The sequence below is a fragment of the Bufo bufo genome, chromosome 1 (genome assembly GCF_905171765.1).
Source record: "Bufo bufo chromosome 1, aBufBuf1.1, whole genome shotgun sequence".
Taxonomy (NCBI): Eukaryota; Metazoa; Chordata; class Amphibia; order Anura; family Bufonidae; genus Bufo; species Bufo bufo.
In genome coordinates, this window is record NC_053389.1 from 299,257,107 (window position 1) to 299,284,232 (window position 27,126).

Below are 27,126 nucleotides of genomic sequence, written 5' to 3' on the forward strand. Positions count from 1 at the left end.
GAAAAAAATCAGACAATCTGAAAAGCACATATGTAATTGATAAGAAAGGTGATAACCTGAAGAAAAGTTCCTGCATCCCCATCTGGCTGTATGGGGGTGAGGTTACAAAAGCAGGCTGTGATGTTTCCTCATGCCACTTCCTCTCCCATATTATACCAAGATTAATGTAAAAATTGAAAATCAGACATCATATAGTACATGACAATCTATTTCTAACTAAGCTACAACCAGTCCTGTACTGGTGGATCCAGAGCTCCAACCATTCATTGCTCTAATTGCTCTGTTAGATATATTTCAGGCCGTCAGCTCAGGGGTGGTATGTCCTTTGTCAGGGGGTGTGTCCTTTATGATAAATCTCTCTTTATAACGGTTACAGCTTCTAAAATAATATCTGCCTGCTGCCAAGCACTTAAAGGGTGCGACTTAGCATGTGCGTCCCACCTCAGTAACATCACTGACGTGGACGCACATGCTAACTTCCACTCTTCAAGTGCCAGCAGCCAGATATTATTTTAGAAGCTGTAACCATTACAGGGAGAGAGCTGCATCATAAAGGAGACATAATTAAAATGATAAACAGCAGGTGGTGCTATACAGATAGATTTTATTAAAGGGATTCTGTCATGAGATTTTACCCCTATAACCTAAACATATGCTCATGTCCGGAGTAATAATAAGAATCCTAAGCTGGCATTATTAAACTTCACTGTGGCTCTATTTGCACAAAAAACAGGTTTTTATAACCTGTGAATCACTCACTTAAGGTGCCCAAGGGGAGGTCCGTTAATACAGGGTGCCCGGCCGCACCCCTTGCCCAGCGCTGCCTTCCCTAGCTCAGCCGGCCTGATGCGCATGCGCACTTCGCTCAACGAAGCCGCTGCCAGGAGTCCGCGGCGCATCAGGCTGAGCCTAATGCGCAGGAGCGGGATCTGGCAGAGGGACGGGTAGGATTGCGGAGGCGGCGCTGAGCTAGGAAGGCGACGCCGGGCACCCTGTATTAACGGACCTTCCCTTGGGCACCTTAAGTGAGTGATTGACAGGTTATAAAAACCTGTTTTTTGTGCAAATAGAGCCACAGTGAAGTTTAATAATGCTAGCTTAGGATTATTATTATTACTCCGGACATGAGCATATGTTTAGGTTATAGGGGTAAAATCTCATGACAGAATCCCTTTAAATAACTCAGTGGCTATACTAAATTTTTAATTGCATGCAATTGCAAAAGTATTCAAATCTGGGTGCTGGATTTTTCTTGGGACAACCCCTTTAATATTATTGTCACTGACTAAATGTCCATTGTCTATTTTGTTTTTTTCCCCTCTAAATAGATATTTATTAAAAAAGCTGACTGATCAACGGACCAAGAGGTCAATTAATTAGGCCCCTTGAACTGTTTGTGCTGCTCTGCCCTCATTCCTCCCTTGTAGCTCCGCTATCATGGGAGTGCTGCTCAAGGTCAGTCTTGGACAGAAGCAGATACATTTTCCATATTACCCTACAAGTGCAACTGGAGAAGTGCTAATGTGATGCCCAATCAATCGGGACTCCGAGAATGCTCCGCTGCTCATGAGGAATCTGTCTTCAGTCAGGCCGATTTTCACCACGTCCACTAATGGTGATCAGAGACCAAATGAAGCCTTTGCTATTGGCCAACTTTTACCCAGTCTTTGAGGGGGAATTTTCTAAATCAGTTGTCCTCCACGGAAAGCACAATATTAGTAAACGATGGACACCAAAGCATTGCTTTCTGCATTGGATGTACGTGTCGATGTGTACTCATGTGCCGATGGATTGAGAGGGGGTATACTGTATACACATACTACATATCGCCTAATTTCTCTATTACCAGCTCATTTGTTGGATTCAGGCTCATGCCTGTTGGGCTCTTTCAGAGTTTAATTTGTTTTTTTTAATATAACCTTTGTTGACTACTTTTTTTGTTTCTCATTTAGAGATTGTGCTCATGTCAATTAAATGTAAAATTACATTTAACAAGGTATATCAGAAATACTCTCAGGAGTTGTATCTTTTACCTGCTTTTACATTTGCATGTAAAGGGAGGAACCTGGTCTCTCTTGAATGCCCACTATCCAGGTAGTTCCATATGGACTATGGTGATCCATAAGTGTGGTTGCTTTGCCTATAATGGTAAGGAGAATTCTGTATAAAGGGCATCCAAGGGCAATGCCTTGTTGTCAATGCTACAAAGTAGACAAAAATATACAAGGCTTTATCCAGTGCATCTACAATTAGAAATTAAGGAAGGTCTTGACTAAATATTTGGTATAATTTGGTGTCAACAGCTCCTATGCATATTTGTTCATCTCATTGGTAACATACTATGAATAGTCTGTGTAGCGTCCTACTCCCATATTCTTTTCCATCAATGCCTTACTTCTTGCTAACCAGTCAAGTGTAAGAAGTAAAGGACAAATGTAAGATACTATGACTGCAGACTAAGACTACAGAGCTTTTACTCGGTTACCATGGAGACACATAGGTCTGTATAGGGCTGTAAACACACAATAGAGGAAGAAATTAATCCGGATTTGCATAGATTTCATTTTAGATGCACTGTAACAATAAAACAATAGGTTGCACATGTCGTCATGACCTTTAAGGCAGGGGGTTTCCAGCATCCAGGTCTCCAGCTTTGGCATGCAATGAGAATTGTAGTTTTGCAGCAACTGAAGAGCCATATGTTGGAGGTCACCATCTTTAGGGAATCCAGTAAATGTGCAATGACCTGTACAAGTCACAAGCAACAGAATATGCACAATAGAGTCACATTATTATGACCACTTACTACTTTTGAGGTCAGCAGCTCATGAATTAGGTTTGGTGGGTATATAAGGTGTGCAATAGTTTGTCTGCACACACATAGCCATCATTGCTGTCAGGGGGGGATTTATCAGAGTTGCAAAAAGGGATGATTATTGGCTTTTGGGGCAAGAGTAGCAGTAGTTCCAGAACTGCGCAGTTTGAGAACTGTTCACGCGCTGCTGTGGTGAAAGTGTATCGTGAGTGGACAAATGGCACCATTGCGAATAAGCAACATGAAAACTGTGGAGCACCATGTGCCATTGGTATGAGAAGTGAACATCAGCTACGTAGGTGGGGCAGGAGGTCATACAGACACGCTACAGTGAAGCAGCTCACTGCCAAAATGAACCAGTAGGCTTCCAAACGTGTGTCTAAAAAAATAGTTCAGTGAACCCTACTGTATGTGGCGCTCTGAAGCAAACAGATGGTCACTACATCTCTGGTAATGAAGTTATAGGAATTAGACCACTACTGATTGGCAAAAAGTTGCCTTCTCCGACAAGTCATATTTTATGCTTCATCGAATGAATGGATGTTGGCGTGTCAGTGGAGAAACATCAGGGAACAAATACCCTGCAACCGTTGCTGGAAGAACACAAGCTGGTGGTGGCAGCATTATGGTCTGGGAATGTTTTTGTAGCATTTTCTGGGCCCACTCATCCATGTGGAAGTCATTCTCAGCTGGTTAGGGTATTAATCCATCCTTGCAGATCAAGTACACCCATACATGCTGATTGTATTCCCTGGAGCAGATGGAATCTTCCAGAAAGACAATGTAACATGCCACATGGCTAGAAATGTTCGACATTGGTTGGATGAGCATGACCAGACTTCCAAGTACTACCCTGGCCTCCTAATTCCCCAGAATTGAACACTATTGAACATCTGTGGGACCACTTTGATCGTCGTGTTCACTCTATGGATCCTTCCCCATGCACCCTCCAGCAGCTGTGGGATGCACTGCAGTCAGTATAGCTCCAGATACCGGTGACAAGCTACCAGGACCTTTTTGAGTCATTCCCAGACTGTCTAGCTGCTGTCTGTGCTGCACACCACAGTTACTCTGGATATTAGCTAGTGGTCATAATAATGTGACTCGACTGTGTAGTAGCTGCTTGAGGGGACATTGTACAGTGTGTATCCATACAACATGACAGTATTTACCCTGCTACTAGAAGACATCAAGTAGCCCAAAGTAGTTCCATGATCGGATCTATTATTTCTCAGTTCTTCTAGAGGAATGTTCATGGGACAAAAATACTACTGTAGCAGTTGGCAGATTTTTTTTGTTCCATTATTACTCAATTTCTGCAACAAAAAAAAATCTATTCCTACTCTTGAGTAAATGTTTCTGTATATTTTGATCTGTGCATTTTTCCAGAATCGCTTTTATTTTCTGAACCATTCAAATATTTTTCTTGCCTACTGTTTAATAAAATTGCCATAAAGTCCCACTTTCTCTGTTCTATACACTGGGATATGTTATAAAACAATTGTCGTCATTTGTATTTTTTATTGATTTCTTGAATACATCTCTAAAAATAAAATTAATTGTGCACTGTTACTATCTGGATTTGAGAAAATGTTGTCACTTATTCTTGTTTGGTAGTAGTGACTAAAGCAGGCATCCTCAAACTGCGGCCCTCCAGCTGTTGTAAAACTACAACTCCCACAATTCCCTGCTGTAAGCTGATACCTGTAGGCTGTTTGGGCATGCTGGGAGTTGTAGTTTTGCAACAGCTGGAGGGCCGCAGTTTGAGGATGGGTGCACTAAAGAGAAATACTTGAAGGTAAGGGTGGGTTCACATCACGTTTTTCCCATCCGTTTAACGTATACGTTAAACGGATGCCTCAGACTGATGCTATACAGTGGCATCCGTTCACCATACAGCTCCATTTAAAAAAAAAAAAGTATACTTTTTTTTACCGGACTATGCAGGATACAAGAATGTGGTGTGCTGTATTTTTGTATCCTTTTTTTTTACATATACGTCAAACAGAGGCATAATACGTGATGTTAACTTAGCCTAAGATGGTTAAAGAGTTTATCTCACAGAAGTCACAGAAGGCATATTGATAGGATATGCCATAAATGTCTGGTCATTAGCATCCAACTGCTGTGACCCCCAATGATCTCGACAACAAAATGGCAGTGGCTGTAGGAAATTCACATGCCATTTTGGCACTATTCTGGCCGCCTTGTTGGATTAACTGTAGTAAAGAGTGAAATTAATCTTCCTGTTACATCAGAACATCACTAGAGCTTGGAGACAGACATCAGATCTTTAACATCTCGAGCAGGGATGCCCAATCTGTGGCCCTCCAGCTGTTGCAAAACTACAACTCCCAGCACGCCTGGACAGCCTACAGCAGGACATGGTGGGAGTTGTAGTTTTACAACAGCTGGAGGGCCTGCTCTAGACCATGAGTGACTTTAAAATTAAGCCATTCATCAATCTAGACCACTAACAAGGGGTTCTCTTACTTAGGATAGATCATCAATATCAGACCATCTTAATAAACTCTAAACAAAAAAGTAGATAAGAAAATAAGTCTAATTACAAAGTTATTTATTACTTCATTCTAGATTCATTAGAGCAATACAAAAATGATTGTAAAAGCAGATGTACCCCATGCTTGAAGGACAGCTCTGTACTTAAAAGGGTTTTTCAAGATTCATATACTGATGACCTATCCTCTGGATAGGCCATCAGAATCTGATCAGTGGGGGTGCAACACTCAGGACCCCAGATGATCAGCTGTTTGAGAAGGCACCAGCGCTCCTGTGAGCACCAAGCACAGCACTGTACATTATATAGCGGCTGGGCTTGATATCAGCCCTGTTTACTTGGATGGGACACAGCTGGCCTAGGAAAAGCTGGAGAACGCTGCAGCGCTACTTTGAGCGCCGCTGCCTTCTCATACAGCTGATCGTGGGGGGTCCAGGGTGTCAGACCCCCACCAATCAGATACGATGACCTGATAGGTCATCAGTAGAGATGAGCGAATCGAATCCCACGAAGTGGAATTTGATCCGAATTTCAGGAATTATTCGATTCGCCTAGAAGCCGAATTTCCTCGTGCTTCGTGTCAGCGAATCGATTAATCCTGAAATTCAAATTTACAGCGTCCATTTGCGCGCGAAGAATGGCATGATGACGTAATCTCGGGCCGTACGTGATTTCGGCCGAGATCTTCAAGCAGGATGGTGGTGGCCAGCCCGTCTCGCACAAATGGACGCGGTAAGTTTGATGCAAATTTTTTTTTTATGTTAATTTCACACTGTTTGTACACTCAGATGCCGCGATCATGTATGAACGCGGCATCTGAGGGGTACAATGTCGGGGGCGACGCTATCGCAGGCCCCTGTCATTGCACCCGCTACTTACAGAAGAATGCGCTTCGTGGCGAAGTAATTAGTTACAAAGCAAATTTTTTTGTGAAATTTGCCGAATCAGCCGAATCGAATTTTCAAGAAATTTGCTCATCTGTAGTCATCAGTAGTAAAGTCTCAGAAAACCCCTTTAAAGGGTGTATATGGTGTGCAATATGTTTGGCTAAGTATTTTAGATAATAATGCAGGTTAAAGCTAATGTAGAAATATATATTCTCCGCTGGAAACTCTTGATAAATATATTAGTTGCTAGTAAATTAAAATGTCATCAATATAACAAGTCTAAAGGTTAAAATCATTAATATAAAAAGTATAACTTTCAGTTAAATCTTCTTCCTTGTCAGGTTCACATAAGGCAACTGTTAAAGGTCACACACATGCAGAAGGTATTGATCACACTCATCCCGAAGCTGCATTACAGCAGTATCCTCCTATTGAAGAATAGGGGGCAGATTTATTCATTCTGTCTAATATTTAAACAGTGTAAAATGACTAGACAATCAAAAGACGAGCCAAATTTATCAGTGTAGCATGTGCTGGACTTTTTCCCGTCGATGAGGGTGGGAGTGGTGCAGCCAATAGAAGGCCGTGACTTGCCTCCTTGCGTATATATTTTTTTACCAGACTTTGCAGGAATGGAGAAACATAGTGTGCTACGTTTTGCATCCCATTTTTTTTTCCTAACATATACGTGAAATGGATTGCCAAAACGTGATGTAAACCCACCCTTATAGACAAGAATGTCACTTTGATAGGGTGGAACAAATGTAGACCAATTTTTCTTAATGTGTATCTTCACTTAAAGGGGTTGTCTCACCTCAGACATTTGGGACATATCGCTAGGATATGCTCCCAATGTCTGACAGGTGCGGGCCCCACCTCTTTAGAACAGAGCCCACAAAGTCAAGGGGGGCGCACCGCGCATGCGCTGCCGCCCACCATTCATTCCTATGGGAGCACCGAAAATAGCCGAGCGGCGCGCTCACCTATTTTCAGCTGTCCCATTGAAATGAATAGGATACGCACCAAGATAACCTCCTCTCTTCCTACATAATCAGCTATCTTTAGAACAAAGCCCGCAAAGTGAAGGAGGGCACACCACGCATGCGCAGCCGCCCTCCATTCACTTCTATGAGGCTAATGGAAATAGCCAAGCCAGCGCTTGGCAATTTTCAGCACTCCCATAGGAATGAACGGAGGGCGGTTGTGCATGTGTGAAGCTCCGTCCTTCACTTTGCGGGCTTTGTTCTAAAGATAGGAAAAGATGAGGATATCTCTGTATATTTATTAGGTTGTGACATCAGAATGTGATGTTAATACAATATTTCCATGTGGCGCATATTATGTAAATGTGTTAACAGTAAAGTTGTGTTCAAAAAGTCAAATACAAGTCTATACTACATACTGCATATACTATATTGCAAGATAAATCTGTCACCACTCTAGGCATGTCTGTTTTAACAAATACTTATATAACATATACTTGTATTCCCCATAAAATATCAGTTTTGGAGTCTTTTTTTTAGACCTCTGCATTGTGCTATTCTTCTGTTCCTCCTCCTAAAAATGTATGAATAAAATGACAACTGGATGTTACCAAGTGAGAATGTATCCCTGCACAATCTGACTTTTTCCAATCAGACATTGTATGACTGTGAAAGGAGACAAACCTGTGGTGGTGAATGGTAACACTCAGATGTCAGTTTGTTTATACATTTTCAGGAGGAATAACAGAGGAGCAATGAAAAGTATCAAGGAAAACTCCAGACTTGTTATTTCATGATGAACACAAGTAGTTACTGAAATATATCAGGAGAGATGATGGGTCCTCTTAAAGCAGTAACCAGGTTATGCTTGTCCTAATACTGACACTGCAGTAGGAATGTAAGAAAAAGTCCAGCAGGCCGAGAAGAGAGAATCCAGTGAGAAGCCAGAGGACGCTTGAGCTGATGTACATTGGTCTTAACCTGTAAAGAGAGAAGAGCAGCTGACTGTTGTGTTTTAAAGGTGAACTGCTCCATTTCCATGTCATGCTCATATAAAACATTCCGTTTACTGAAGTCTAACTCGGGTCATTGAGATTTCAAATCTAGGTGTGTATGGACATGCTTCAGAGTGTTATAGATTAAAGGGGTTGTCTAATATTAGAAAAACATGTCTGCTTTCTCTCAGAAACAGCACCACTCCTGTCCATGGGTTGTGTCTGGTATTGCAGCTCAGCTGAAGTGAATGGGACTGAGCTGCAATACCACACAAAACCTGTGGATAGGAGGGGTGCTGTATTTGGAAAAAAAAATGCATGTTTTTATAATCCTAGACAACCCCTTTAAGGCTAAGTCACATTCATTTCTATGATGGCACATTCAAGTTGAGAGTAGCTCACAGAACCAGATTCCAACTCTCATTTTTCGAAAGGAAAATCATAGTAGCAACCTCATTGGACTTCAGTTCCTCTACTTCACTCTTGTACAATAGGGGAGATTTACGAAGCAAAATGCGACAGAATTCCGGCTCAACCTATACCACAAGAAATGGCATACAGGCTGCGCACCCCATTTATTATTTGTTTTTATGCCTTACTGGGTTTGCTAGGATTTTTTAAAAAAAAGTGTCTAGATGTGACTTAAAGGGGTTTTCCCATCCCAGACAATGGGGGCATATCGCTAGGATATGCCCCTATTGTCTGATAGGTGCGGGCCCCACCGCTGGGACCCGCACCTACAATGAGAACGGAGTGGGAAAATGAACGGAGGGTGCACTGGGCATGCGCAGCCGCCCTCCTTTCATTTCTACGGGGCCGCCTAAAATAGCCGAGCGCTGGCTCGGCTATTGCCGTCTGCCCCATAGAAATAAATGGGAGCATGGGCGGTGCGCTCCTATTCACTTCTATGGGAGCAGCGCTTGGTGGTGGACGGACCCCGGGATTTCCCGGGGTCCTCTAGCCACAGCGCTCCTCGCTTTGTTCTCGTTGTAGGTGCGGGTTCCATCAGACAATGGGGGGTATATTCTAGCGATATGCCCCCATACACGGGCACTGGCACTGAAATACACGGGCACTGGCTTGTGTGCATTCCGCATCACGGATGTGGACCCATTGACTTGAATGGGTCTGCAATCACGGAGATGCGGAACAGAAGCACGAATCTGAACTCTGCGGAAGCACTACAGAGTGCTTCCGTGGTGTTTCTGTCCATGCCTCTGCACTGCAAAAAATAGAACTTGTTCTATTTTTTTGCAGTGCGGACGGATCACGGACCCATTCAAGTTGAATAGGTCTCGATTCGTCCCGGCCGCCACACGGACGTTGCCCCTGCATTGGGGACCGCAAATTGCGGTCCCCAATGCACGGAACGGATTCACAACGTTCGTGTGCAAGAAGCCTTAATGGAGAACGTAAAATATTGGCAGGCCAGCCAAGAGATTGTGAAGCTGGAGTGCATATGGTTGCTGTCTCCCTGGGTTACATACAGTTACATTATATTGTATATACTCTTCTTCCGAGCATATATACACTTACCTTCCCAGGGCAGATTCTGCATAACCATGGAAGTATTTGTAGCGAGCGTATAAATAGAGTAGACCGCAGAGAGCAGCAAATCCTGGACAATGCAAAAACAGAAGCTGTCAAGCACTACACTGCGTGCAGAATTATTAGGCAAATGAGTATTTTGACCACATCATCCTCTTTATGCATGTTGTCTTACTCCAAGCTGTATAGGCTCGAAAGCCTACTACCAATTAAGCATATTAGGTGATGTGCATCTCTGTAATGAGAAGGGGTGTGGTCTAATGACATCAACACCCTATATTAGGTGTGCATAATTATTAGGCAACTTCCTTTCCTTTGGCAAAATGGGTCAAAAGAAGGACTTGACAGGGTCAGAAAAGTCAAAAATAGTGAGATATCTTGCAGAGGGATGCAGCACTCTTAAAATTGCAAAGCTTCTGAAGCGTGATCATCGAACAATCAAGCGTTTCATTCAAAATAGTCAACAGGGTCGCAAGAAGCGTGTGGAAAAACCAAGGCGCAAAATAACTGCCCATAAACTGAGAAAAGTCAAGCGTGCAGCTGCCAAGATGCCACTTGCCACCAGTTTGGCCATATTTCAGAGCTGCAACATCACTGGAGTGCTCAAAAGCACAAGGTGTGCAATAGTCAGAGACATGGCCAAGGTAAGAAAGGCTGAAAGACGACCACCACTGAACAAGACACACAAGCTGAAACGTCAAGACTGGGCCAAGAAATATCTCAAGACTGATTTTTCTAAGGTTTTATGGACTGATGAAATGAGAGTGAGTCTTGATGGGCCAGATGGATGGGCCCGTGGCTGGATTGGTAAAGGGCAGAGAGCTCCAGTCCGACTCAGATGCCAGCAAGGTGGAGGTGGAGTACTGGTTTGGGCTGGTATCATCAAAGATGAGCTTGTGGGGCCTTTTCGGGTTGAGGATGGAGTCAAGCTCAACTCCCAGTCCTACTGCCAGTTTCTGGAAGACACCTTTTTCAAGCAGTGGTACAGGAAGAAGTCTGCATCCTTCAAGAAAAACATGATTTTCATGCAGGACAATGCTCCATCACACGCGTCCAAGTACTCCACAGCGTGGCTGGCAAAAAAGGGTATAAAAGAAGAAAATCTAATGACATGGCCTCCTTGTTCGCCTGATCTGAACCCCATTGAGAACCTGTGGTCCATCATCAAATGTGAGATTTACAAGGAGGGAAAACAGTACACCTCTCTGAAAAGTGTCTGGGAGGCTGTGGTTGCTGCTGCACGCAATGTTGATGGTGAACAGATCAAAACACTGACAGAATCCATGGATAACAGGCCTTTGAGTGTCCTTGCAAAGAAAGGTGGATATATTGGTCACTGATTTGTTTTTGTTTTGTTTTTGAATGTCAGAAATGTATATTTGTGAATGTTGAGATGTTATATTGGTTTCACTGGTAAAAATAAATAATTGAAATGGGTATATATTTGTTTTTTGTTAAGTTGCCTAATAATTATGCACAGTAATAGTCACCTGCACACACAGATATCCCCCTAAAATAGCTAAAACTAAAAACAAACTAAAAACTACTTCCAAAAATATTCAGCTTTGATATTAGTGAGTTTTTTGGGTTCATTGAGAACATGGTTGTTGTTCAATAATAAAATTAATCCTCAAAAATACAACTTGCCTAATAATTCTGCACTCCCTGTATATGGGGAATTTACTAAGATCAGCGTTTCATAATCCAAAGTATGCTGGAATAAAATGCACTTTTTAGTATGTCTAGCATGTATTTTACTTGTTTTTGGGCCATAATTTATGCAAATTTCTGGTTTGTGGAGGCCACGCCCCTCCCGCTAAGTCCGCTCACTTTTCTTGTTACATTTTTGCACAAATGCGGCTTATGCTAGAAAACTGGCATAAATAGATTGGTCAATTTATCCCTAAGGCCTCTTGCACACGATCGTATGCCCTCCGAGATATACGGTCCGTGAGCGGGCCATATGTCCCGCAGCGGCATTGATCATGCGCACGGGAGCACACAGCATCATAGATTACACAGCACTCATAAGATCAAATGAGTGTGAGACAATAGCGCCGTGGGCGGCCCGACGTGCACAGCATCATTGTAATCTATGAGCTCACAGACCGTATGTCTCGGAGGGCATACGGTCGTGTGCAAGAGGGCTAAGGCTGTGTTTACATCTGCCTTAGAAGTCTTGTTCAGGACCTCTGCCAAAAATGAGCAGCAACCAAAAAAAAAGTGTCCTGAACGGAAACCAAACATGATAGTCAATAGTCTGTGGGGTCCCGACAGTTCTATTATGTGTTGAACACGGCTTCCTAGCTGTCTTACATTTAGAGCTTTCTCTACGCCTAAAACAGGTGTAGAAAACTGTGGCGTGGGCCGTCCCGCCCACAATTTTAGACCTGGCGTCAGCGGGGCTAAGTCGCAGATAGTGGTGCACCTAACTGTTGCGCTGCAGATTGATAAATGACCCCCTTAGTTTATGTTGAGAGAGCCTCCGATTGTATCTATTTTTACAGATGCCGTGCGCCTGAACTGGCCAGTTCCTCTTTTACCACTTCCCGTGAAAGACATTATTAAAATGAGGTTCCCGGCACTGGTATCTGTGGGAAGACCAGATGTCACTTACGAGGGCACTGCGGTGTATGTCGGGAGGGGGGCGTTGTTGGAGGGTATACAGTAATGACTACAATTCAATTAATATGTTCTTTGATGAGCTGATTGATCTGTATAGGAAGAGGGGGAGCGGTGAGCAAGTTCTGCATGGACTATCTTGCTACAGTGCAGTTGGCACCAGACTGCTACTAAGCACCACTATGATACAGATACACAAGGTGTGTATTATGCAGCATCAATTTGTGTGTAGTAAATCCACTGCATATTACAATTCCAGCTAAGCAGATAAGATTTGCATTTCATGGTGAGGATATTGAAATCCACAACATATCAATTATTTTTGTGAATTTTACTCTTTGCAAAGCAATAAAATCTGGAGCAAATCCACAACAAAATCTGCATGTAAAACATGCATTGCCATGCACTCATTGTGGAAATGCAGCAAAATCCACATAAAACACTGCATGTGGCCTTAAAGGGGTTGCTTATTATGAGGCTTTAATGGGCCATCACTATCTGTTCCGTTCCTTTGTTTACCCCTGCCAATCAGCTGTTCCGCAATAGCTCCAGTGCCAGAACTACACAGCTCCATCCACTGTCCAGTGGACGTTGCTGGTTATTGCAGCACTGCTTACATTCACTTCAATGGGACCAGAGCTGCAGTAACCAGCTCCTTCCACTACACAGTAGATGGCGCTGTGCAGTTTTGCTACCAGAGCTAGTGGAAAACAGCTGATTGGCGGGGATGCAGGGAATCAGATATTAATTGCATACCGTGAGGCCATCACTTGTAACATCCTGGACAACCCCTTCAAACAGTCTGACCATGAACCCCAGTACCAGAATACATACATAGCAATAAATGCAATATCCCTTATTCACCACTAGATGGCAGTTGAACTCTCAAGAATGTCTGTAACCTTCAGATTCATTTTGAAATTGATTTCCTTTTCAGATTCTGACAGAGAGATCTGCCTTGTCGATTAAAAAACAAAGTAAAATGATATTGAGCTTTTACCCTTTCATCATTAATTGTCCACAATGGGGCTTTCAATATGTTACATGTACTTTTTTATCCAGCATTTACAATATCCTAATATCCTACACTATTGATGCATGGAAATTTGGATGCAAATTTCACCTCTTGCGGAATTCACTAAAGTCCACTAGAATCTTTCCATGCGCAAGATTCGTACTGTCAGACATTTGTAATCCGCACCAAACCTTGGAAACACATCAACCATATCTCAACATGGCGGCTTTCTGAGACAGTTCCCTTGATGGTGAGTTGTTTACAGAGTCCAACTGCTGGGACCCCCGCAATTAGTAATTATTGAACAGGGAAGTGTTAGTTCCAGTCCAAGGATAGCTATGTACAGCTTGGCTGTGCAGTGTCCTCCAGAGTGAGAGGCATACTTTGCACTGGCTCTCCCCAATGACTTATAGAGGGTGACACACTGTTTGACACATATTATACGACACATATTATATTATATCAGCTAAAGTATTATATCATGCATCCACATTTCCTGTTCTCTTTACCCAATGAGGAAGCAATCTACTTTTAAAACTTCACAACTTATTTGTTTCACTTAGTATTAGGGAGTTGTGTGCATACAGAGTTGAGATGGAGTCCAATTCGTATGGAATACAACAGAATAAAAACACTGTGCGATTCCATATGAAATGAATGTACAGTGGCGATCCAATACTGTATCAGAGCCCTATTATAGCTCCATACCATAGAGCCATAACATGGCTTTGTGCTTGGTCAAACTGTAAGTATCCTCTTCAAAAATATGTCTGTTAAAAATGTTTTTAGCACAATGCTGCTTCTAGAATTGTATTTTATTATTATTATATTTGTTATTATCTGAGGATACATTTGAATTCCAGTGGTGTAACTAGAAATAACAGGGCCCCACAGCATATTTTTGAACGAGCACCCTCCCCCTGGCAATTTCTTTGCAACCCCCACCTCCCATTCAACCCCCACTCCTTTGGCTCTCACAGAACAGGCCCCAGGCCCGGCAGCCGCTCCGTCTGTTTACTACACGTATATACAGTATGACACGTCGCTGTATATAATTCATTGTATAATACTGTTGAGCTTGGGCCCCAAAGCCGCTTTCCCCAGTTTCCCCTTTAGCTACGCCCTTGTTGGATTCTTAAGGTAACTGAATGTATTGAGATGACAAAATCTGCTCCTTTCCCAAAGCTCCTGCGCATGCAGATGAGTCCTGATATTCATGAGTTTCTGGCTCTCCCCGCCGCTCCTGCCACCGATTGACATTTATTTTCCAACTGAATCAGCAGAAGATGGGTGGGGAAAGCCAGGAGCTCATGAATATTCAGGACTCATCGGCATGTGCTAATGTTGTTCAATACAAGATTTTAGCAAAATGGGTTGGTCAATTAACCCCTTAAGGACACAGACTTATTTCACCTTAAGGACCAGGCCATTTTTTGAAAATCTGACCAGTGTCACTTTAAGTGGTGATAACTTTAAAACGCTTTGACTTATCCAGGCCATTCTGGGGAAAATTAGCAAATTTCAAAGTTTCAGTTTCTCTACTTCTGTAATACATAGTAATACCCCCAAAAATTGTGATGACTTTACATTTCCCATATGTCTACTTCATGTTTGAATTATTTTGGGAATGATATTTAATTTTTTGGGGATGTTACAAGGCTTAGAAGTTTAGAAGCAAATCTTGAAATTTTTCAGAAATTTACAAAAACCCAATTTTTAGGGACCAGTTGAGGTCTGAAGTCACTTTGCGAGGCTTACATAATAGAAACCACCCCATTCTATAAACTACACCCCTCAAGGTATTCAAAACTGATTTTACAAACGTCGTTAACCCTTTAGGTGTTGCACAACAGTTAGTGGCAAATGGGGATGAAATTAGAGAATTCCATTTTTTTGCCTAATTTTCCATTTTAACCCTTTTTTTCCACTAACAAAGCAAAGGTTAACAGCCAAACAAGACTGTATCTTTATTGCCCTGACTCTGCCGTTTACAGAAACACCCCATATGTGGCCGTAAACTACTGTACGGCCACACAGCGGGGCGTAGAGTGAAATGTGCGCCGTTTGGTTTTTGGAAAGCAGATTTTGCTGAACTGGTTTTTTGACACCATGTCCCATTTGAAGCCCCCCTGATGCACCCCTAGAGTAGAAACTCCATAAAAGTGACCCCATCTAAGAAACTACACCCCTCAAGGTATTTAAAACTGATTTTACAAACTTTGTTAACCCTTTAGGTGTTGCACAAGATTTAATAGAAAATAGAGATACAATTTCAAAATTTCACTTTTTTGGCAGATTTTCCATTTTAATATTTTTTTTCCAGTTACAAAGCAAGGGTTAACAGCCAAACAAAACTCATTATTTATGGCCCTGATTCTGTAGTTTACAGAAACACCCCATATGTGGTCGTAAACTGCTGTACGGGCACACCGCAGGGCGCAGAAGGAAAGGAATGCCATACGGTTTTTGGAAGGCAGATTTTGCTGGACTGTTTTTTTGACACCATGTCCAATTTGAAGCCCCCCTGATGCACCCCTAGAGTAGAAACTCCAAAAAAGTGACCCCATTTTAGAAACTACGGGATAGGGTGGCAGTTTTGTTGGTACTAGTTTAGGGTACATATGATTTTTGGTTGCTCTATATTACACTTTTTGTGCGGCAAGGTACCAAGAAATAGCTTTTTTGGCACCGTTTTTTTTTTTTGTTATTTACAACATTCATCTGACAGGTTAGATCATGTGGTAATTTTATAGAGCAGGTTGTCACGGCCACGGCGATACCTAAAATGTATACAATTTTTTTTATTTATGTAAGTTTTACACAAAGTTTAAGTAAGTTTTACAGTTTTAGTGTCTCCATAATCTAAGAGCCATAGTTTTTTCAGTTTTTGAGCGATTATCTTAAGTAGGGTCTCATTTTTTGCGGGATGAGATGATGGTTTGATTGGCACTATTTTGGGGTGCATATGATTTTTTGATCGCTTGCTATTACACTTTTTGTGACATAAGATGACAAAAAATGGCTTTTTTTACACCGTTTTTATTTTATTTTTTTACGGTGGTCACCTGAGGGGTTCGGTCATGTGATATTTTTATAGAACCGATCGATACGGACGTAGCGATACCTAATATGTATACTTTTTTTTATTTATGTAAGTTTTACACAATGATTTCATTTGTTTCAATCATGTTTCCATAGTTTTTTTCAGTTTTTTGGCGATTATCTTGGGTAGGGTATGATTTTTGCGGGATGAGATGACGGTTTGATTGTTACAATTTTGGCATACATGCGACTTTTTTGATCACTTTTATTACCTTTTTTGGGAAGTAAGGTGGGCAAAATTTCAATTTCATCATAGTTTTTTATTTTTATTTTTTATGGCGTTCACCGTTCGGGTAAAGTAACATGACCGTTTTATAGATCAGGTCGTTACGGACGTGGCGATACCAAGCATGTGTAGGGAATTTTATTTTTTTCATTTTTAATCAGTGATACATTTTTTTTGATTTTTACTTTTTTTTTCACTTTTTTTAACTTTTCTTTTGACCCAGACCCACTTGGTTCTTGAAGATCCAGTGGGTCTGAGGTCTGTATAATACAGTACAGTACACCCTATAGTGTTTTGTACTGTATTTTACTTACACTTTGTCTGAACAAATCTATGCCTTTAGCACAGATCTGTTCAGCACCATGGACAGCAGGATGCCTGAGACGGCGTCCTGTTGCCATGGGAACCTTCCCTGTCTGCTCAGTAGTGGCCAGAACTGCGCAGAAGGGTAAGGAGGGGGGCTCTCTCCCTCTCCATCGGGGGGCTGCAAAGGCACAGCAGCCCCCCCCGATGGGAGAGGGAGGGAGCTCCCTGAGCTGTTAACCTTTTCCATACAGCGGTCCGTACGGACCGCGGTATGGAAAGGGTTAAACGGCTGACATCGCATCACAGATGTCAGCTGTTTATACCATGGTGTCAGCAATGTGCTGACACCCTGGTATACCCACTGTACACCAACGATTATTCAAGGAGAGGCGGGCGGGGGATCGTCAGGGACCGCGGGGATCAGAAACTGCAGAAAGCGCAACAAACCGCAGGTCTGAATTGACCTGCGGTTTGTTGCGATCGCCGACATGGGGGGGGTCACGGGACCCCCCCGCGCATTTAGCCGAGGTGCCTGCTCAATGATTTGAGGCGGCACCTTGTTCCGATCATAGCCGGCCGGGCGGCAGTGATCGGAAAAACACATGACGTACCGGTACGTCATGTGTCCTTAAGGACTCGGGAAACATGCCGTACCGATACGTCATGTGTCCTTAAGGGGTTAAAGAAACCCAGCATTTTGCTAAGGAGCTCGGTCACTAGTTTATGTTACCCTTAGGACACCCTTAAACTAGTGATAGAGTCCCTTTAAAGAAGTGAAATAGTAAGGCCTCTTTCAGACGGACGTCCCGGATTTGCTCCAGATGCGTCCCGGGTGCATTGCGGGGAACCCGCGCGATTGCGCACACAATTTCAGTCAGTTGTGACTGCGATTGCGTTGCGTTGTTCAGTTTTTACCGCGCGGGTGCAATGAGTTTTGCACGCGCGTGATAAAAAACTGAATGTGCTGCCCAGACCCGAACTTCTTCACTGAAGTTCGGGTTTGGGGTCGGTGTTGTGTAGATGTTATTATTTTCCCTTATAACATGGTTATAAAGGAAAAGAATAGCAGTCGTAATACAGAATGCTTAGTAAAATAGGGATGGATGGGTTAAAAAATAAAAACAATTATCTCACCTCATCCACTTGATCGCGCAGCCGGCATCGTCTTCTTTCTTCATCTTTCAAGACCTGCAAAAGGATCTTTGATGACGTAATTGCACTCACCACGTGGTGAGCGCGATGCCGTCAGTGCAGGTCCTGCTGAATGAAGATAGAAGATCCTTCTATCTTCATTCAGCAGGACCTGTGCTGACGTCACCGCGCTCACCACGTGGTAAGCGCGATTACGTCATCAAAGGTCCTTTTGCAGGTCCTTAAAGAAGAAGAAAGAAGATGATGCCGGATGCGCGATCAAGTGGATGAGGTGAGTTAATTGTTTTTATTTTTTAACCCCTCAAGCAACATTTTACTAAGCATTCTGTATTAAGAATTATTTTCTTTTCCTTTATAACCATGTTATAAGGGAAAATAATACAGTAAATTGACTTTAATCAATTTACTAACATCATCTCCTAGCAACCATGCGTGAAAATCGCATTGCATCCACACTTGCTTGCGGATGCTATGCGATTTTCACGCAGCCCCATTCATTTCTATGGGGCCTACGTTGCGTGAAAAATGCAGAATATAGAACATGCTGCAATTTTTCACGCAACGCACAAGTGATGCGTGAAAATCACTGCTCATCTGCGCAGCCCCATTGAAGTGAATGGGTCCGGATTCAGTGCGGGTGCAATGCGTTCACCTCACTGCCCTTGTGAAAGGGGCCTAAATGTAATGAAGGCTTAAAATGGAGCAGCTGTAATCCTGATCTGCTTCCAGATAGGAGACCCATCTGTAGACAGCACTGTCTTAGGGTTCGTGCCCCTCATCAGTACTGAGCAAGGTACTGAAGTGGTGCACCAATAAGTCTCTTCAATTAGAGACAGTAGCCCCAGCACTAAACACCCCCCCCCCCCCCCCACTTCACCCCGGAACAGTAAAAAAAAATTGCCATGAAAAATGGACACACTGTCAGATTTTCGTGGCCTTTTTCAACCTTTTATGCATTCATTTGCTGGCCGCCTGGCCATGTTTAACAGCCGTTAAAAAAATGGTCATGTGAATTCAATCGTTTCTAAAAACGGCCATGTGGTGGCTGTTTTTCACTGACGTGTGAATGTAGCCTAAGGCATCTCATTCAGCTAGCCAGTACCTTGCTGTGTACTGATGAGGGTCAAGAACTCCAAGACAGTGCGGTCTACAGATGGACTGTTTTCTGCTGCCTGTTAGATTGTATGTAATGGACTGAGCTGTATCTAACACATCTTATGCACACTGTCAGTAGCCTACTGTGTGTTCTATATCTTCAAGAGACCTGAAAAAGTGATGTCTACAGATGGGTCTCTGGTTTGGCTGATATAAGCGAATTTGTATACCTTTTCCCATGAAGCATTGCCTAAAAATAAATCTACACAGACCAGAGTCTGTTCAATGAGAGACAGTACCTTCTCCCCATCCTTCCACTGTGTATCTTTGGACACAGAAGCCTAGTATCTGCCATGCAAATGTTTCACCTGGGCAGGCACACAAGCAGCAATAACTTCTCTTTCTGCCTGATGACCTGATTAAGGATCATTGTACAGTATAACATATTTATTTATAGAGCAGAATACCTCTGTATGTTATTGTGCTTTTAACAGCGGTCTTGCTGGTTTGGTATGTGTGCTGGGAACCAAGGTATTTAGATGAGGGACTAGGGTGTGCATCATAACGTGTTCGTTTTTTGCATGATTGTGACCTACCATAGCTGTGACAAGCTATGTGACATAATCTGTAGTAAAAAAAAATCAAAGCTGCTGAAACTAGTAATAAGACGTGTAATGTTCATAAAATGAAATTTGACTTACCCTGGTGGAAAAATATTCCTGCTACCCACAAAGCAGAGAGGAACAACGGGAAATATTCTGAGCAGTTTAATCTATGGAAAGAATAATGAGATCATTGGGAAACACAAGGCTTGAAGCTTCAAACACATTTCTGATGAAGCTACTCTACTTTCTCAGATTTTGACTACATGATGTCTAAAAGTCATGGCTAGAGATGAGCGAATTTCTTGAAATTCATTTTAGGTCCGATTTAATGAATTAGTTGGAAAATTCAGTTATGGTATGAATAAATTGAACCTCATCAAAATTGCTCCAATTGGCCTGATGATTTGTGTATGACACTCTGAGGTATCCTAGGATTTGAATTTTTCTCTCGTCTTTCTCTTTTGAGTCAATATGTTTTGCCTTTCTTTATTTAAAAATCCAAAAGTTAACAAAAATTTATCTCTGCTTTTAAGACAGATAATGATGCCTCATAAAATAATCATTAATTAACATTCCCCATATATCTATTTTATGTGGGCATCATTTTGGTAATGTAATTTTTTTTTGTAGGATGTTAGAAGGTTTAAAATTTTTGAAGCAAGTCAACTTTTTTAAGGACTAGTTCAGTTCTGAAGTCACTTTGTGGGGCTTATAAAGTGGAAACCCCCCCATAAATGACCCCTGGAAGGCAGATTTTGCTGAACTGGTTTTTAGATGCCATGTCCAATTTAAAGCCCCCTGATGCACCCTTACAGTAGAAACTCCCAAAATGTGACCCCATTTGAGAAACTAGGGGATAAGGTGCCAGTTTTATTGGTACTGTTTTGAGGTACATATGATTTTTAATTGCTCTATATTTCGTTTTTTGTGAGGCAAGGTAACCAAAAAGCAGCAGTGTTTGGTCATCGCCAGTATCATCGTCATCATCAGAAGCTCATTTGTCATTATGAGTGTTAGCCTCATCCCCTAGCTGTGCCTGGGAAAACTCCATGTGCCCATGCAACTTCTCCTCCTTCTGCAGTTGTAGCTCCTCATCTTTGCTCCCTTGTCCATACATGTCCTCATCAGCTACAGGGTGCAAACAAGATGTTGAAGGTATTGTTCTTCTGCTGTCTGTTGTTGCATCAGCGTAAGCATTTGCTCTAATATAAATATCAGGTGGATGACATTGTTGATGCCATTGTATCTACTCACAAATCTGGTAGGGCCTAAGTACGTGACATTTGTGCCTGATTAGCTACCCCTGCTTCAGCGCAGGGGTAGCTAATCAGCTCATGCTACCTGCTGAGGTGGTCTCATGCATAATATAATTGTTGACTGCTTTATTCTGCTCATAAAGATGCTTCAGCATATGCAAGGTAGACTTCCAGCGAGTTGGAATGTTGTAGATTTTCAAAGGCAAACTGTTCTGTTGCTGCATGTCCAGGAGGCCATTCTAAGCCACATAAGAACATCTGAAAGGCACACACATTCTCCTGGATATGGCCAGGACTAGTGTTAAGCGAATCAAAGTTAATGAAGTCAATGAAGAATAAAGAATTTTAGGAAAAATTTGACTCATCACAAATTTGAATTTCCTGGCTATTCGTGGTATTGAATCTGATTTTTTCTAAGATGGCTGCTGCACATGTTACAAAGTGAAAATAAGAAGCCCTGGAAGGAGGGATGACCCATAATGCCATGTAGCCAGCCAATCAGCAGGTAGCCAGTTCATGTGATGTCACAGCCCTATAAAAGCCTCATCATCCTGCCTAGTCGTCACCATCGCCAGCAACTTAAGTCTGGAGTCTCTAATGAGCACTTTTCTTCAACCGCCTACTTAAGAAACCACCCACCAGCAGCAGGACATGGAGCAGAACCTGGACCAGCAGGTGATGGCATACTTGGAGTATAACCTGCTACCCAAGATTCCCTGGACTACTAGTCAGCCAAACTTGATCTGTGACTGCAACTGGACAAGTTTGCCCTGGACAAGCTTTCATGCTTGGCCAGTAGTGTGGCATCAGAGTTGGTGTTTAATGCGGTGGGGGGCATAGTTACCTCAAAGAGAACTCACCTTTCAACACCAAATGTTGAGAGACTAACCTTTGTAAAGATGACTTAGAAATGGATCAGCCAGGATTTACACATGCCAGTGCCACATGCCTCAGACTAGATCATTCTGGGTGCCACACCAAAACATTGTGAAAAATGGCCCGTTACTTCTGGCCACATGCTTTAGCCAATATTCTGATGCTGCCATCCGCCTAATGCCACACACCTGCTGTCTCTGCTGCCATCTTCTGCTACTGCCACCCACCTTCTTGTGCTGTTACTTTCACTGCTGTTGCCCCACACCCCCCCACTCTGTGACAGGGCCACTATGATGACTCCTCATGCTGTTGCCACACTCTGCACTCTGTGACTGTGCCACTATGTTGACTCCTCATGCTGTTACCACCCTCACCACTCTGTGACAGGGCCACTATGTTGACTCCTCATGCTGTTACCACCCTCACCACTCTGTGACAGGGCCACTATATTGACTCCTCATGCTGTTGCCACCCTCACCACTCTGTGACTCGGCAACTATATTGACTCCACATGCTGTTGCCATCCTCACCACTCTGTGACAGGACCACTAGTGTCCCTGTTTGGCCTTGTTAACATCACCAATTAATTTACCCTTCTTCTGAACTGAAAAATGAAAAACACAACGGATCCTGTCTTTGGAGCATCCATAAGCTCTCTATCACACGGTCAGTATTTTGCATCAGGATTTGCTCATGATTTGGAAACCAAAAGCAGGAGTGGGTCCAAAACATAGAAGATATGCAACTATTCCCAGCAAGTGTCAGCTCTGTTTTGAACCCACTCCTGTTTTTTTTGGCCTTAGCAATACTGATGAAATACTGATGAAAAAAACTAACCAAATACTGACTATGTGATAGAGGTCGTGACGTACAGTGAGTGAGGTGAGCACCGCCGCCCGCAGAGCCTGCCTGTGGGGGGACATTATTTTTAATAAGGATCACTATGGACATTATTTAGAATGGAGGCTGCTGTGGGTGTCATTATAACTGTATAATGTCTGATATGCCTAGTCCTGAGTTATATTACCCTGCCCTGTATAATAATGTACCCTGATACCCCTTAGTTATATTACCCCAGCGGGGTAATATAACTAAGGGGTATCAGGGATGGGTACATTATTATACAGGGCATGGACAGGGTAATATAACTCAGCTCAGGACTAGGCCTATCAGACATTATACAGTTATAATGACACCCACAGCAGCCTCCATTCTAAATAATGTCCATAGTGATCCTTATTAAACTTAATGTCCCCCACAGTGACAGTGGCCCCCATTTTCATGTCTCCCACGGTGGCCCCTGCCCCCCATTGTAATTAATGCCCCCCCCCCCCGACCATCACTCGCCTCACAGCAGGCTTCTTTTCAGCATCAGCACTGCTCAGGGGCTCAGGGCGGTAACAGGCAGGCAATGCGGCGCTCACTCACTCACTGTACGTCACGCGTCTGCGCCGCCTAGTGGGAGGAGCAGGCGCGTGACGTCAGTAAGTGCCGCCCGCACGTACCAGAGCTGAGTGACTGGACTCGGTAGTACGTACGGGCACTGTCTGAAGAGTGAGAGGACTCGGCACTCGGCGCAGGTCGCAGTGCAGGCGAGATCTCAGAGGGAGGGAGCCAGGGCGCACGGCAGAGAGACAAGAGGGCGCCCCTGCCGGCGCCCCCCTTCTGACAGTGCCCCGGGCGGCCGCCCGGCCCGCCCCTAGGAACGGCCCTGGTCACAGACATGTCCTATAAGATCATTGGCTGAGCTCAGATTGGCGCCTCAGCTTGGGAGCTAACATAGAGCCTGATAGACCAACCAATATCCTCCCTCCTGATTGGCTGAGGATCATGCGATCCTCCATATTCATCTTCCCTGCCTTGTTTCACTAGTGTACAGAATTTGAAATGTAAAATCGCAGGTGCTGCTTTGCATGACTCTTCTGAATTGAAGCACCAAAACTTTGAATTAGCTTGGAATTTTTGTGAAGTTTACAACTAATCCAATTAGCTTACATTATCTATAGTCATGGCAAGACAATATACAGCTCCTACAAGAGATTTCCAGGACTGTAATATAAATAGCCTATCCCTAGATTATTTGCTTAGTATTATGATTCCCTGCATATCAGCAGAATTAAGGGGCTGTGACATTTCAGCGTGTGCTGTGGTCTCTTCATGATCTATCCAGTCACATTGCTGTACATTTGGTTGTTGTTGTGCCTGGTAATGCAGCTCGCTCCCTTTCCCTTGAAAGCAACTAAGCTGTAGTACTAGTCACAACCACAGCCAAATTTAGTGCCCTGTGCCTGAAAAACAATGAAGGGGGCTGCGACACTCATTGGAGAATCCCACCCCTTCATTCAGCTGATTGGTGGGGTTGCAAGGAATTAAGGCTGTATTACACAGCCTGATGTGGCAGATGATTGTTGGGAGGAAAACGTTCCCTCCCGGCAATCGCCTGCTCGCTAGCTGAGGAAACCGCTGCTATTACATGCAGCAATCTCCTCTGCAGCCTGGGGAGGTACAATCGCTTGTCCCCATGCTGTCTAGTGGTTTGCCGGTGGCAGGCGGTTATTAGACACCACAAGCTGCCACCTGTAAACAATAATTTTTTAACATGTCAAAAGATTTGTATTGTCCGATGATCGCGCAATCAGCGGCAGTATTACAATACAGGCTTTAGATCCACACTGATCAGATAAGGATAGCCCATAAGTGTTACATTTCAAGATAAGCTTTTATTTCAGGGTTGGAATTTTCTTGCAACTTTTTCTCCCCATAGAGAATGAATTGAAATTTTCACATAATGCATTGCCCTAGCCCAGGGATTCCCAACCTGCGGCCTCTCCCAGCATGCCTGGACAGCCTACAGTTATTAGGGCATGATGGGAGTTGTAGTTTTGCAACAGCTGGAGGGCCGCAGGTTGAGTATGCCTGCCCTAACCAACCAGCAATGTTTAAAGTACCACTAGTTATAAAACGACTTAACAGAAATTAAGAGTACAGGTGAATATAAGAAACTTTAGTCATCTTTTCAGTTAGCAATTAAAATGTATCAACCACTGAGGAATCTCACTATTTTTCCATCATGTATAAGAAATTTTGTAATATACATGTAACGCCCCCAAGTGGCATTACCACTCCTACACCCTGCTTCTGTCTGTATATGCAATAACCATTTCATCTTATGTCTTTATTCCAGGTCCTCCATGTAGTGTGCATTTCTTCCTATGCATTTGTATTGTTCATGCAATAACCTGGTTCCCCAGCGGGTGGCAGCAGACTTGGCAGTGCTACTTTACAGAGGGTGGAACCTGGCTTTCCAGCTCTCTTAGACACTCTCCTCCGAGGAGAAAGTACGTTCTTGTAAGAACCAGTTGGTTCCTTTACTCAATGCTGTAGGTACGAAACGGCAGACGCTCGTCCCTGAGGGACTGAGCTCTCCCTAAAAGCCAGCCAGGACAAGAATTTCCTAGGATCACAGTGAGAGACAGACTTAGAACAACAGCAACAAGCAGAAAGGAAAGAATTCCTATTTAATATTGCTGACATAGCAGAGCTAAGTGAGTACACTATACAGATGAAACTCGAAAAATTTGAATATCGTGCAAAGTTCATTTATTTCAGTAATGCAACTTAAAATGTGAAACTAATATATGAGATAGATTAATTACATGCAAAGCGAGATATTTCAAGCCTTTATTTGTTATAATTTGGATGATTATGGCTTACAGCTTATGAAACCCCAAAGTCACAATTTTGAGGTCCCCTTTGCTCAGGGGGTATGGACCAATTAGCTGACTAGAGTGTGACACTTTGAGCCTAGAATATTGAACCTTTTCACAAAATTCAAATATTAGGCTGAATTAATGCATTTCCTTTTAATTTGCATAACTGAAATAAATGGACTTTTGCACGATATTCTAATTTTTTCGAGTTTCACCTGTAGTTCCACAGAGAGAGGTTTGCTTTGCAGAAGTTGTTTGCCTGCCAAAGTCCTGCTAAAACCTGTTGGGAACCGAGACAAGTTTGGATGATCATTTATGCAAAGTAAAGCAACTGTTGAAAGTACAAAAACATCAAACAAAATTATTTTAGGACCCTTAATTTTGTTTGATGTTTTTGTACTTTCTTCAGAAGGACACTGGAAATATCTTTATGACTATCTATACTTACTGTTTTGTAAAGCAACTGTTGAACTTCAATACAACCAAGTCTGGACTGAACTTTATTTCTACACAATCAAAGTTAACTACCCTTTTGCACTGCTTTGGATGGCCACGTCTGGTTTCCAACTGTATACAGGTAAGGAGCACCGTGACACGTGCAACACATCTTCAGGGATATTGTGGCCACTTCTACACCACCCTGGCAATCCTACCCCTGGGTACCAACATTATCATCTACAAAGGGAGCCTTGTGCTTCTGCTGCTTGATCGCAGATGGCCTCACGTTCACTTGCTCTATAAGAGCGACATATTTCGTAGAAACCTCCTAAGGGGCAAGGGATACCCCAAACGCTGAACCTGTCCATTGCATACACTACTCACAAAATGTTAGAGATATTTGGCTTTTGTGTGAAATTTATGGAAAATGTAAAAAGTTCACTCTACAGTGATAAAGTAGAAGCATGCAATGGTGATTTCCTCATCTCAAACAATTTATTGAAACAAAAGCCAACAACAGTAGTGGGTATACCCCCACAAAAAATGTCAATGTCTCAGAAACTTGTCATGTGGCCTTGAGCATCAATTACAGCTTGACAACAACGTCTCATGCTGTTCACAAGTCGAATTATTGTCTGCTGAGGCATAGCATCCCACTCTTCCTGAAGGGCAGCCCTCAGGTCAATGTGAATGGGATTTAGGTCTGGAGAAAGTGCAGGTCACTCTTTTTGAGGTACGCCAGTCTCCAGCAGCTGTTCCCTAATTATGCTTTCTCGATGAGCTGGCGCATTATTGTCCATGAAGATGAAATTAGGCCTGTGTTGTTCATGCAGAGGAACAATGACTGGTTTAATAATGTTACTCAAGTAGTATGGGCTTGTCACTGTACCATTCACAAAGTCTAGGGCAGTTCTGTATTGACTAGACACACCTGCCCACAATGTAACACCACCACCAAAGTCAAACTGTGGCTGATG

At 42.9% G+C, this 27,126-nt stretch overlaps 2 protein-coding genes across 2 annotated transcripts in view; one reads left to right on the top strand and one right to left on the bottom strand.

Annotated features, from left to right (window-relative positions):
* Positions 1–4,396, top strand: part of MGAT4B (alpha-1,3-mannosyl-glycoprotein 4-beta-N-acetylglucosaminyltransferase B) — a 528,860-nt gene extending 524,464 nt beyond the window's left edge. Inside the window, 1 exon segment of the mRNA XM_040440884.1 lies at positions 1,329–4,396. Coding sequence (XP_040296818.1) covers positions 1,329–1,352 — 24 coding nt within the window. The 3' untranslated portion in view covers positions 1,353–4,396.
* Positions 4,397–7,431: 3,035 nt separating this feature from the next.
* Positions 7,432–27,126, bottom strand: part of LOC120986977 (leukotriene C4 synthase-like) — a 29,889-nt gene continuing 10,194 nt past the window's right edge. The window contains exons 3-5 of the mRNA XM_040415658.1: positions 19,966–20,036; positions 9,735–9,816; positions 7,432–8,184 (exon numbers count right to left, since the gene is read on the bottom strand). Coding sequence (XP_040271592.1) covers positions 8,049–8,184; positions 9,735–9,816; positions 19,966–20,036 — 289 coding nt within the window. The 3' untranslated portion in view covers positions 7,432–8,048. The remainder of the gene's footprint in view (positions 8,185–9,734; positions 9,817–19,965; positions 20,037–27,126) is intronic.